Genomic DNA, 11,149 nt, shown 5'->3' on the forward strand with positions numbered 1-11,149 from the left:
CTTATTCTGCCTATTATAGTAATGGACCAAATAGGTCACTAATTCTTTGACAAGTAACTTATTTGACCTGAAATTGGGCAGATTACATCTTTTATTTCAAAATGTACAAGTCCTAGCTCCAATCCCCCCTTCTCAAGTGCAACTCACATCAAAATTTTAGTGTTAAGCACCATGAACACCCACTCAATTCATCATCTCTCATCTCCAAATATTGTAATGTCATTAAAACATCTAGAAAAGTATTGAAATATATTTGAATTTGCAAGACAAACAATGGTTATGGTTTTTGTGAGAAAATTTCTACTTTGAACAATTTGACAATCCAAGAATCAAATAAATCTCTAGCCCAGAAAAGTGTTAGTAAAAACATGAAGCAATTGGTGGGTCTGGAACTAGAAATAAAATAAACAAAAGTGAAAGTTGAAGAGTTGAAATGGTCAGCCAACAAAAATCAACTTTCTGGGGTTGGATACCCTTTGTAAGGGCCACAAAATGTGGTCTTAAGGTTTCTTGGAAAGTATTTTCTGATTCTTGTTTGAATTTGTGGGTGTGGAGTTTTTGTGTTTGTCTGTGTGTGGATGTTCTAGATTTTCCCTTTGGTGCTGGCTGTTTGGTTTTGGCCTGTCCAGTGCCACTGTACTCGTGTTCAAACCTGATTTCAAGTGCTGATGGAACTCACTGAAGATGTTGTGCCATTGGCCAACAGTGTCACACAATCTTGATAATCCATGTCAAGATGATTAATATCTTAATCCAATGTTACATAAGAAGTTTTTTGAAAGTTGACAAAGATGAAAAGAAACTGTAACTTTCAAAATTTGGATTCAGTTTCTAGCAAGAAGTCTCAATTTCACATCAAGAAACCAAATCTTAGCACTTCTTTTTGATTAGAAAACTTGGATTTTGTTTGTCCTCAAAGCGGAACACAGGTTGAAGTATAGTAAGATCTTTTCAAATCCAAAATAACATTTTTCATCAAAAGACAGATAGCTAGGTAGGGGTACATAAGATCCATGTATCATATAATGGTGAAAAAACTTCATACACAGAGATAGCACAAATAATCAGCTCATATACGTTTAACCACCAACGAAGATAGAGAAGGAAAGACACTTTCAACTAAAAGATATAAACAAGAAACGAGATTTTTTTGCTTTTGATAAACCAACAACCAACAAAATAAAAACATCAAAAGAAAAATCGACAAATATATATTCAAGAAAAGTAATTTTTTGGGGGGGAGAATGAATGCAACCTGTGCAAACCACGCTAAGATTCGAAAAGTGAAACAAACCAACGAGTTAGAGAACTTTTGAAATCCGATTGATTTTTAAGATGATAAGATCAACAACTTACATGTTTCAAAAAGACTTCAAAGAACCCGTTAGTACTTGAACAAATTTTGATTTCCTTAAGCTTGATTCTCGTTCTAATCAAACATCACGAGATAGAAATCCAACATTATTAGTTTATAATGTGTTTTTGATCTATTCATTGATAATCCTAACACTTACTTCTTTGTGATTTACTTCTGATTTCAATTCCGCTTTTCTCAAGGTTATCAAGTTATTGAAGTATCCATTCAAGTAACCCACCGAGTTTGCATAACCGTATCCATTATTGCAATTCGAAACACTCCAGCAGGTGGTTTGGTAGTTAGACAGCCCACAACCTAAGATATAACCATTACCACATGTATACAATGGGTAACCATAGTTGCTGGCATAATTCCCAAGGATATTGAGAGATAAACCAAGACCAAGAAGTTTTTGACGGATCGTGTTCGACTCTGCTGACATTTGTCCAACAGTCTGTTCTGAACGAACCGAAAGAGTAGAGGGAGCTGCGAGGAGAGATTGGAAGAGAACAACCATAGCGAAGATAAGAATGGTAAATGAACGCATATTGTCTAGTGAAGATTTGTTTGATAGATTTGATTGAAAGGTTTTTTGTCGGTTGCAGTATACAAAGTGAGATGACTAATTTATCCAGTAAATAGTTATAGTGATGTTGATCAAAAGGTATTGGAAATGGACGAGCTAAAGATGAATTTGTAGGATGTGGAATGAGGATGAAAAGGTTACGATTCAAGCCTCATTTTATACCTGATTCCTCGCCGCTCATTCCTACTCTCGTCAGAGACACATTCCAATCATCTGTGTTCCCTGCTGCCGGACCTAGCGACAGACTGATGTTCGTAGATGGACTAGTGTACCGAAAGCAGATTGACAGTGTCAAAACCATCCTTCGGTTCGCTTTCGACGCCTCCTTCATGGGATCCCACATGGAAATCGGATCTGCTGGATTGTTGATTGATTTGACGTGACCTCGATCATATCCATGTGGCAAGAATGCCAAGTCCATCTTCTCGACGATCCAGGATGTGTTTGTTGTGTTGTGATTCTATTTTGCATTCATTATTCATCTTCAAAGTCCGACCTGCTTTCAACACATCATCCATTCACATCAGATCAATACCGTGACGAGTTGAAATCGTGATCTGTGTAGACATATCCCTGACCGATCTTTGGTTTTGTCTACATCACTCCATCTAAATTCATCACTGGGAAGAGTATTCGATCACTCGTACGTGAGTGTGCACTCGGGGACGCTGGGTATAGTGAACAAATTGAGAAACAAAACAAGTAAGCACGATCAGAACACATGGAATCCCCAAATGATGTTCCCTGGAACTCTGAATTGGGAAACAATGGAACAAAGGACCACGTACGATTTAGCACGTGATGGCTGTACCGCAATCGTGCACGGTACCGGGTCTATGACACCCCCCCACAACAAGTCACAGACATCAGTCAAAATGAAAAAAAAATGAAAAAAACAAATTCCATAAAGAGTACACATCAAGTGATGACACAAGATAAAACAGATTTAATGCCATTCTCATGTATGATAAGCCCTAATGGTTTTCTATAACTATCTTGGCTGGTTGTAATTTTGTATCTATATATTCATCTCAGGAAACATTCTCCCCTTTGTATACTTATTTCTTAATGTGATAAAATTCTTGATCAGTATTATGCCTTGTTTGTCTGTTTGATGAGCTCTCCCTTACAATGTGAATCGCTGATGTATTGTCACAATGCATATCCACCACATTTCCTTCACCAGTCAAATCTACAGAAGCCAAGATGTGAAGTCTCTGTCACCTGGTTTTTGGGTTTTTGGGTTTTCCATCTAGATCCTACTATGTACACATCACAATCAAATTGGCAAGTTCTCATCTCAACACCAATGGTCTTCACCTTTTAATTTTCTTCTTCAACCGATATCAATCCACTAATGCTTACACTGCCATCAAAATGATGAATAGGCTTGCTCTTATCTCAAGAAAAAAATGTCTTCACCTTCTAATTCTCTTTTTATAACACTTTCTTTGAAATTTACATAAGTATCTTGAAATTGCAAAGAGTATAATCACAAATCAGGGTGATCAATTACAATCTGGAACCTGGTCATTTGACGGAGTTTGTGTCACTTGCTTATTGATTGTTCTACCCAACTTATGACATTGAAATCATGAGGCTGTTTTAAAAAATGTATGTCAAGTATTTTTGATTATTCTAAGTTCTCAAACAATTGAATTTGAATTTGACAATCAATCTCAAAATTTCAACCTATTTGGAAACCCAACAGTTGCTTTGATTGGAAAGGTTGTTGATTGATTGAGGGATTAGGTGATATGAAAAACCACACAAGAAGTGGTGAAACCCAAATTCACAGCTGAACCTGATGTAAATGGGAAATAAACTCATGTATTTTTGTTTCCACAAATATCAAAATGAGAAGGAATGTAAATGAAATAAAAAACTGGCTGTTGTGTGAATCTTGGAATTGAGTTTGATGATATTGTACATTTAACTGCTCCTTGATTTACATACACCATGTCCGTCCCGTATGAGTATGTTGTTGCGCTCACACAAAAGACATCTTGTAGAAGGTTTTTAGACCCTTCAAATATGTCTTCCAAAACTTGTACCAACCACCCTTTGTCTAAGTGAGACATTGATCAGACATAGGCAGTCTGATTGAGTTGGTTCCACTCTGTTTCTGACAACGGCGGTGCCAAACGGTGCACATTCTGGAATGAAGTATTTACAAAGAATCTTCTCTTTTTACACCAGTGAGCCCATTTTGGACAAAGCACCATGTCCTTCAACTGGCATTATGACCGCTGAGCGTTGCTTGTGCATATATCCAGCTATACTTACCAATCATCAACACTGTTATTGATGACCGTGATTTTTTTGTTTGTATCAAGTGATTGACTTGATATGCAAGTGTATCAAGTCGATCACTTCCATCTGAAGAAACCTGCGTGTTGAGCAGGTACTTGCTACAGACTTCAAATAGTGTGTTTGCAGCGTGTTGAAACAGCCCTAAGGAAAGCAGTTGAACAAATTGAGATTCATATTTGATAACATATATTTGGCACAGATAATAACAGTACATAGTCATGAACACTTGAGCTGCGACACTGTCCAAGTCTCAAAAGGGAGGCCAATATGGCCTGCTGTGGGAAAAGAAAGGCACTATGAAGCCTTTCTTTCAAAATCTAACAGACAATGAACACACGGTAGGTTTTTGATTGCCTCTTAACAAAGGATTCACATTTTCTACAAATGAAACTAAATGAAAACTTGTCCAAATTTTTCACACAACTCTTTGTGTGAGCACATCAACGTGCTCATGGGGGACAGACATGGTGATAGTCTGTGAAGAAGAAACAATCAATCTTACTCAGAAACAATTAGCCTTACTCATCTTCATCTTCATCTTCATAAACACCCTCCAAATCCAGCTATGGTTCAATCAGTCTCAACAAGGGTGAAACTTGTTGAAAAACTATCCACACATTGTTGAGTATGATTTGGTCCTCTTGAATACTCAAACATTGATTCAAAGTGGAAATTTGCAGGGGAAAATGGGGAGGTGATACTTGCAAAAGAGCCCCATGGTCTGGGTATTTATCATTGATTATCTCCTGAATGGCCTTGTGGGGTACAGGATGAAGTCCTTGGGTACCATCATGATTCTCAGGAGTTTAGAAACATGATGATATATTGGGTGCCACTCCAGTTGAGAGGTGTGAATTTTGGTTTTTGAAGTAATGAATTCATCACACATTGAACTAAAGGTATCCAAAGTTGTAAAAACAAACCCCTACACAGAAAATTTGTAGTTCATGTTAGCAAGGAAACCAAAAAGAAAAAAGTTCTTATTCAGTGTAAAGCACTTACTTCTGAAGTGGGTCCTTTGGATTATACATCCCAGTATTGATGGCCAGTTTTTCATCATTGCAGAGAGTTGTATTCTTTGCTTGCATTAGCTGGGCCCAAAGTGACTCAATTTCTTGATTGTGAGTAGAAGTGGTGTAGTGGTGATGATTCAATGTGTACAGTCAAACCTGTGCAATTGCACAATTTGGGTGGAAGACTTTTCCTATGCATTTTCACGGGTTATGCAATTCCATTGTCTAGTTTGGCGGTAAAAAGTATCAAGATCTAGGAATTTTTCTATGCATTGTCACAGGTTATGCATCTGCGCAGGTATGCATTTGCACAGGTTTGACTGTATTCAACAGTCTCGCCAGCATAGATATGTGTAAACAAAGCTGGGAATGTAGCCATACAATCAACGCTGCCACAGTTACTATACTGGTATAGTATTGGCGATACCCAGTAAAGTATTGAATCCACAATACTGATCTTGCAACACTTCAGTAAAGTATCACCAATCCAATACTGATACCCAATACGGTATCAAAAACCACGATACTATTGGCAGCCATCTCAAGTAAAGTATCTTGAAGCAATACTGTTACTATACTCGATACTGTATTGGTATCTGCGCCGCAATACCGATACTGTACTCGGTATCTAAGCCTAAATGGGCGGAATAATTGACCAATACTTCTCCAGCAACTACTGGGTATAGTATTGGCTTTCTGATACTTTACTCGATACAGTATTGAAATTGACAATACCATCCCAAGGACCTGCAAGTAAAGTATTGGTCAGACCGATACTAAGTAACGCAGTTACTATACTGTTACTATACTACAAATAGTAACGTAACTGTGGCAGTGTTGATACAATCACCAGTCTTGGTTTTGTGATCAGTTGAAGTTTTGACTGGAATCCTCCAACAGCAGAGACAAGATCTAGAAAATAGGGACCAACTACTTGCGGGTAGTTGTTTGGTTGCCCAACTTGAAGGCTCAAAAACTTCCTTGACCATTTATCAATAAAACCGTAAATACATATGCCATAAGGCTTGAGTTTATCATGACCATCACTAGTGCATAAGTGAGGATTGTTGATTCCATTGACTCCTTCAAAACCAAGATCCCATTTTCTGTAATAATACAATACATAGATAAAAAGTCAGGGGGGAAGAGGACAGATCTTCTGAAGCTGCTTAGATTACCATTCCAAATATTTTGCTTCTTTCAGATAGTAAGCACACAAATCCCACCCAAGCCTCCAGACCCAATCTGAATCCTTCAACTTGAATTTGAATTTCCAGACAAGGGATGAGTAGATGTACTAGTACAACAATAGTTCACTTAGGGTCTGTTTGGCTGCACATCTGGTGACCATCTGACTGTCATCTGTCACCAAAAATCAGGATGAAAATCTCTTTGCCCAAACCCTACTGGGCAGAAGGTCAAGTTAGATTTCAGATGAGATGGCACAGCCAAACAGACCTTAAAGCAATTCCACTCAGGTACAAAGAAACTCATTGGAATCTCAATCTCTTGGTTATCTACCTCTGTATCTTCCTCTACTTGTTAATTTTTTCTGTCCTTTGGATTTCCAACAGTTTGTCTCCCAGACTGAGAATCAGATTCCCAAATGGATCTTCACAGTTACAAATTCTAAACTTGAGAAGCATAGCAAACTTTGAGTGTAGAGTGATTGATAAAAGAGGCTTTGATGATAGGCAGTACCCAAAGGCACAATGGTACCGGCCCTTTCCATGTGACACAGTTGTTGCTTCACTGCCTTCTCCCTTTTTTCAAACCCACCCCCCACCCTGGTTGGTGTAATGGCCACCAGTCCTGCTGAGTAAGTGCTGGGGTATTATTGGAGCCCTCTGGTAGCACTCTCTGTTGGGTGTTTCCCTTTTTCAATCTATGTCTATTTGTGTCTTGTACTATTTCAGTTTAAGTTTCTGTAGATGGGTTTGCCTAGCCCACCATTCAGAGCACTCCCATCTACAGAGGCAGGTGTTCCCTACCGCCCCTTTCTACAAGGGGGACCCCCCAAAGAGACCTAAACTTCCCAGGTGTAAGGAAAGTTATGGTTTGCCTAGGGTACACCAGCAAAGCTTAAGTTGATCAACATAAATTTGAAATACAAATGTCATTCTAGTTTGTTCAAACCTAGATATCACCTAGTTGAGAATGGATGGGTGACTTGCTTGACTTGAAACATGACCCTGAAATATCTCATGTGCAAGATCACTTGACACAACTGAACGTGTGTTGATGTGTGGACCTCAAAGCAGAAGTTGCCAAGGCCAAAGGAGTTGGATTGTGAGGTAAAGCAAGTCCTAAGTTCCCGATGTTATTGTTACTCTTCTTTCATGATAGACATTCAAACTTGTCAAGAAACCAATCTCATGTCCCACAACTGGTGCACTATAGGGTATTTCACTCCCAATTTAGAATTAATGCATCAACCACACAAAGCTGTGGAGTATTCATGGCAAACACTTTCCAAAGCCTCTGGAACTGTACTCTATGAGTGTCAACAAGCGTGGTTAAACACACGTCCAGTGATCTCAATTCAAGCTTAATGCGTGATTATTATAATGATCTTAATCAAAGATAGATGCAAGGAAATTGATTCAGAAAGAACTAAGAGCGTGGCTAACACTAACCAAGATGGTTTAAAACAAGTTTTAAAGGAGGTTGGAGTGAGATGGACGCAGTAGTAAACTGAAGCAAGATAAACTTGAAGCTTTGATTAATGATGTTATAAAAGGAATGAAGAAAAACAATTTAGACAAGACAACAGCAGGGGTTTTATACCCTAAACAACGTAGAGAGCGCTAACAATTATTAGTAATGAATAATCAAATAAAAAGGTGCTTTTCCGGAGTTACGACATATTGAGTAATAATGGAATAATCCTAACAATCATCCACCTTGGTTAATAACCCTATTAGACCAGTTATCCCATAATCAACTTAGGTAATCATCCCATCGAGTGATACTTGTTCACAGACCTCAGGACTAACAGTTCCCACGTATTAGGATCCTTTATAGGTTTTATATGTAATGAAACTCAAATTGGGTCCTCAATCCATTTTGAGAATCAAGAACTGAGAACAAATACCTCTTTCAGGAATTCTTAGCCTTTGTTAATTAATTGACAACACTATATTAAGTTTTAATTAATTAATGAAGATTATTCAAGAAAGAGCGTATTTGAAAAAGAAAAGTAGAAAATGAAATGTAGACTAAACATGAGAAAAAAAGAACATTTTATTATGAAATAATACGAGAAAAGAAAATATGTTAATTAATATATTTGTAAGACTATTCTTTGAGATATTGTTACTAGCCTTTCACTCGTGGCTTGATCTCCTCATATGTCAGCCAGAGGATAAGTTAACACCTTAGCTTATGCCCTGGCTGACAATGAGAGTATCACTGCCAGCATTAAATAGGTTCCCTGGTCGGAACATGACCTAGGCTGGGAATATCATTGAGAGAAGAATGGTGCATCAAATCATCTTGCACTGCACATCTGAGCCATAAAGCATACACTACATATGTGCAAACATCTGAGTAAATCCTTAGCTATCAGCTACATACAGGTTCGCTCAGTTATCTGCTCATCTAGATAAGAAGTTCATGTGTAATACATGCTGTAACTTTGTTCAAATTGAGACACACATCTCAAAATATTGACTACATATATCACAATGGCTACTCAGGAAATATTCGTGGAACTGTGTAACAGTAGCAGGATGGGAATGTGATCACTAGGACCCATATTCCCATCTGGGAACCTCTTTAATGCTGGCAGTGTATGTTCACACAAGGAATTTCTGACCAAAATCACATTCTGTAAAATTTTAAATGCAAAAATCAAACATATATGATCAAATAACCATAAATTTTACAGAATCTGATTTCTCACCAGAAATTGCTCGAGTGAATGCTTATCCATGACAACAAGGCTGGATAGCTTGTAGGATTAAGGTTCTTGAAGGTATTACACTGATGAATTGCTTAAGAACAGAGCACACAAGTATCCTTTTTTCAGGCCTTCAAAGACTCCAAAGACTTGTTCAATACCAAGGGGTCAACTTTGTAGATCACATGTATAACAGTATCTTGAGCTATATTTAGGCCGCCTTCACTCAGCCGCGAGTTCTATAAATTGCAATCTAGGACAGCACTTTTCTACATGTAGAAAAGTGTTTTTTTTTGAAATCTGAAATTCATGTTCTGAAAAAAAAGTGATAATACATAATTTGCTTGATTTGTCTCAGAAACTGATTGATTGTGGGGGTTCAACTCATGATCATCACTCCTCATCACTCCTCTCTTTATATTTTATTGGGCTACACTATTTGTTCATGCCATTTCATCCTTTGTCCTCTAGGTCCTTAAGCTTGGATACATACCCAATCAATATCCTCCAGGGCTTATGAGGAACTGGAAAAGGAGGTATGCATGGCCGGTTCCAATATGAAAACGATCTCAATTTTTCTCAAGTGTGATATTCATATCACTCTTATACCTGACACTGAAGCAAGAGTTATCTGTGAGGATGAAATTCTTCTCACACTCGAAGGGACTGTTTACAGAGCAAGGCTAAAAACCACGTTGATAAGCAATTGCACTTGTTGATGACCACTTTGATGTTTTCAAGTCATGAAATCACAAATGAAAAAAGTAGAAAGGGAATAAAAACGGAGACAAGAGGAGAATCTCTCTCATTAGTGTTAAGTTCTATTTCTTTGATTCTACTGAATCAATATAGAAGATTAGAGATTGTGGTGTGATGTTGGTTGTATTCAGGAGGGTGAGGTGATGGTTGATTACAATAGTTTTGTCAAGTGAGTGCCGTACAATGGATTGGGACTTGTCCAAATTTGTGGAAAAGGGTCTTCCAAAGGCGTGGCCAGATGGTCAGGAAATCACTTCCTATCAAGGAGAATGCTCTAATAGCGAATTCTTGAAAAGTGATGAAAAAATACTTTTTATGAGCATTCTGTGATTTACAGAATGCTTGTAAATAAGAAATCAAACACATTTCACAGAATGTGATTTCTCGACATTCAAGAATGTGAATTTTTGCAAAAAAGTGCTTACAGCCGATGTAAGAACTATTGGTAGTTTTTGAAAAGATGTGTCGTCACGGGATTTTACTCTGAAAGTCCAAAACTCAGCATTTTTTGACTTTTAGACTGAAGTGTATTGTCTATCCTTATGATTGGACAAATAGTTCTGCATTTCCTCTTCCTAACATTTTCCATCTCTCTCTTTCCGGCTATTCATTTTTCAAAATGATTACCGGAAACCATCCTCTTATTGCAACGACATCATCTCATAAGATGTCTTTCCCCTTATTTCAATCAATCGATTCTTCACCTCCTCACTTTATAAACCCACCACTGTCATTTCTACATATCCCAGCCAGATCTAACATCACAATTCACAATTTATCGAACAAATCTATCTTCACACTTTCTATATCATCCTTCAATACTTTGTTTTACCAAATACAAGATCTCCATTCTACGTCTGCTGATTCTTGTTTGTTTTCTTCTTGATCTTTCCGTTGATCTGATGTTATATTTTGTCTTTGATAGTTTTCAATATGTCCAAAAAAAATTCAATGGCACCGGCTGCAACCCCTTTGATTGGCCACATGAACACAAGTGAGTACTGATCTAATACACCGTTTTATGGCATCATAATCCACTGATTTGCTTTTCCAATCCAGTTTTGGAAACACCTGAGGATCGGGTCAGACATGATCAATGTGCGACGTGTTTCAGGCAAGACCCTTTACACAGGGTCAGAACTCTGGCTCGAGAGACTTTTGAAAAGAACAATCTGATGACAATTGAAGTCCGGTTCAAGATCTACCACTATGCCAAATTG

General features: G+C 37.8%; 1 protein-coding gene across 1 annotated transcript; it reads right to left on the reverse strand.

Annotated features, from left to right (window-relative positions):
- Positions 1-1,411: 1,411 nt before the first annotated feature.
- MELLADRAFT_109312 (uncharacterized protein) lies at positions 1,412-1,904 on the reverse strand (the record flags this gene model as incomplete). The annotated part of the gene is made up of 2 exons (XM_007413217.1): positions 1,412-1,429; positions 1,515-1,904. 2 exons carry the CDS (start codon positions 1,902-1,904, stop codon positions 1,412-1,414), a joined length of 408 nt encoding a protein of 135 aa, XP_007413279.1.
- Between the last annotated feature and the right edge of the window lie 9,245 nt (positions 1,905-11,149).

This window comes from Melampsora larici-populina (assembly GCF_000204055.1).
Source record: "Melampsora larici-populina 98AG31 unplaced genomic scaffold MELLAscaffold_35, whole genome shotgun sequence".
In the NCBI taxonomy this organism is placed as follows: domain Eukaryota; kingdom Fungi; phylum Basidiomycota; class Pucciniomycetes; order Pucciniales; family Melampsoraceae; genus Melampsora; species Melampsora laricis-populina.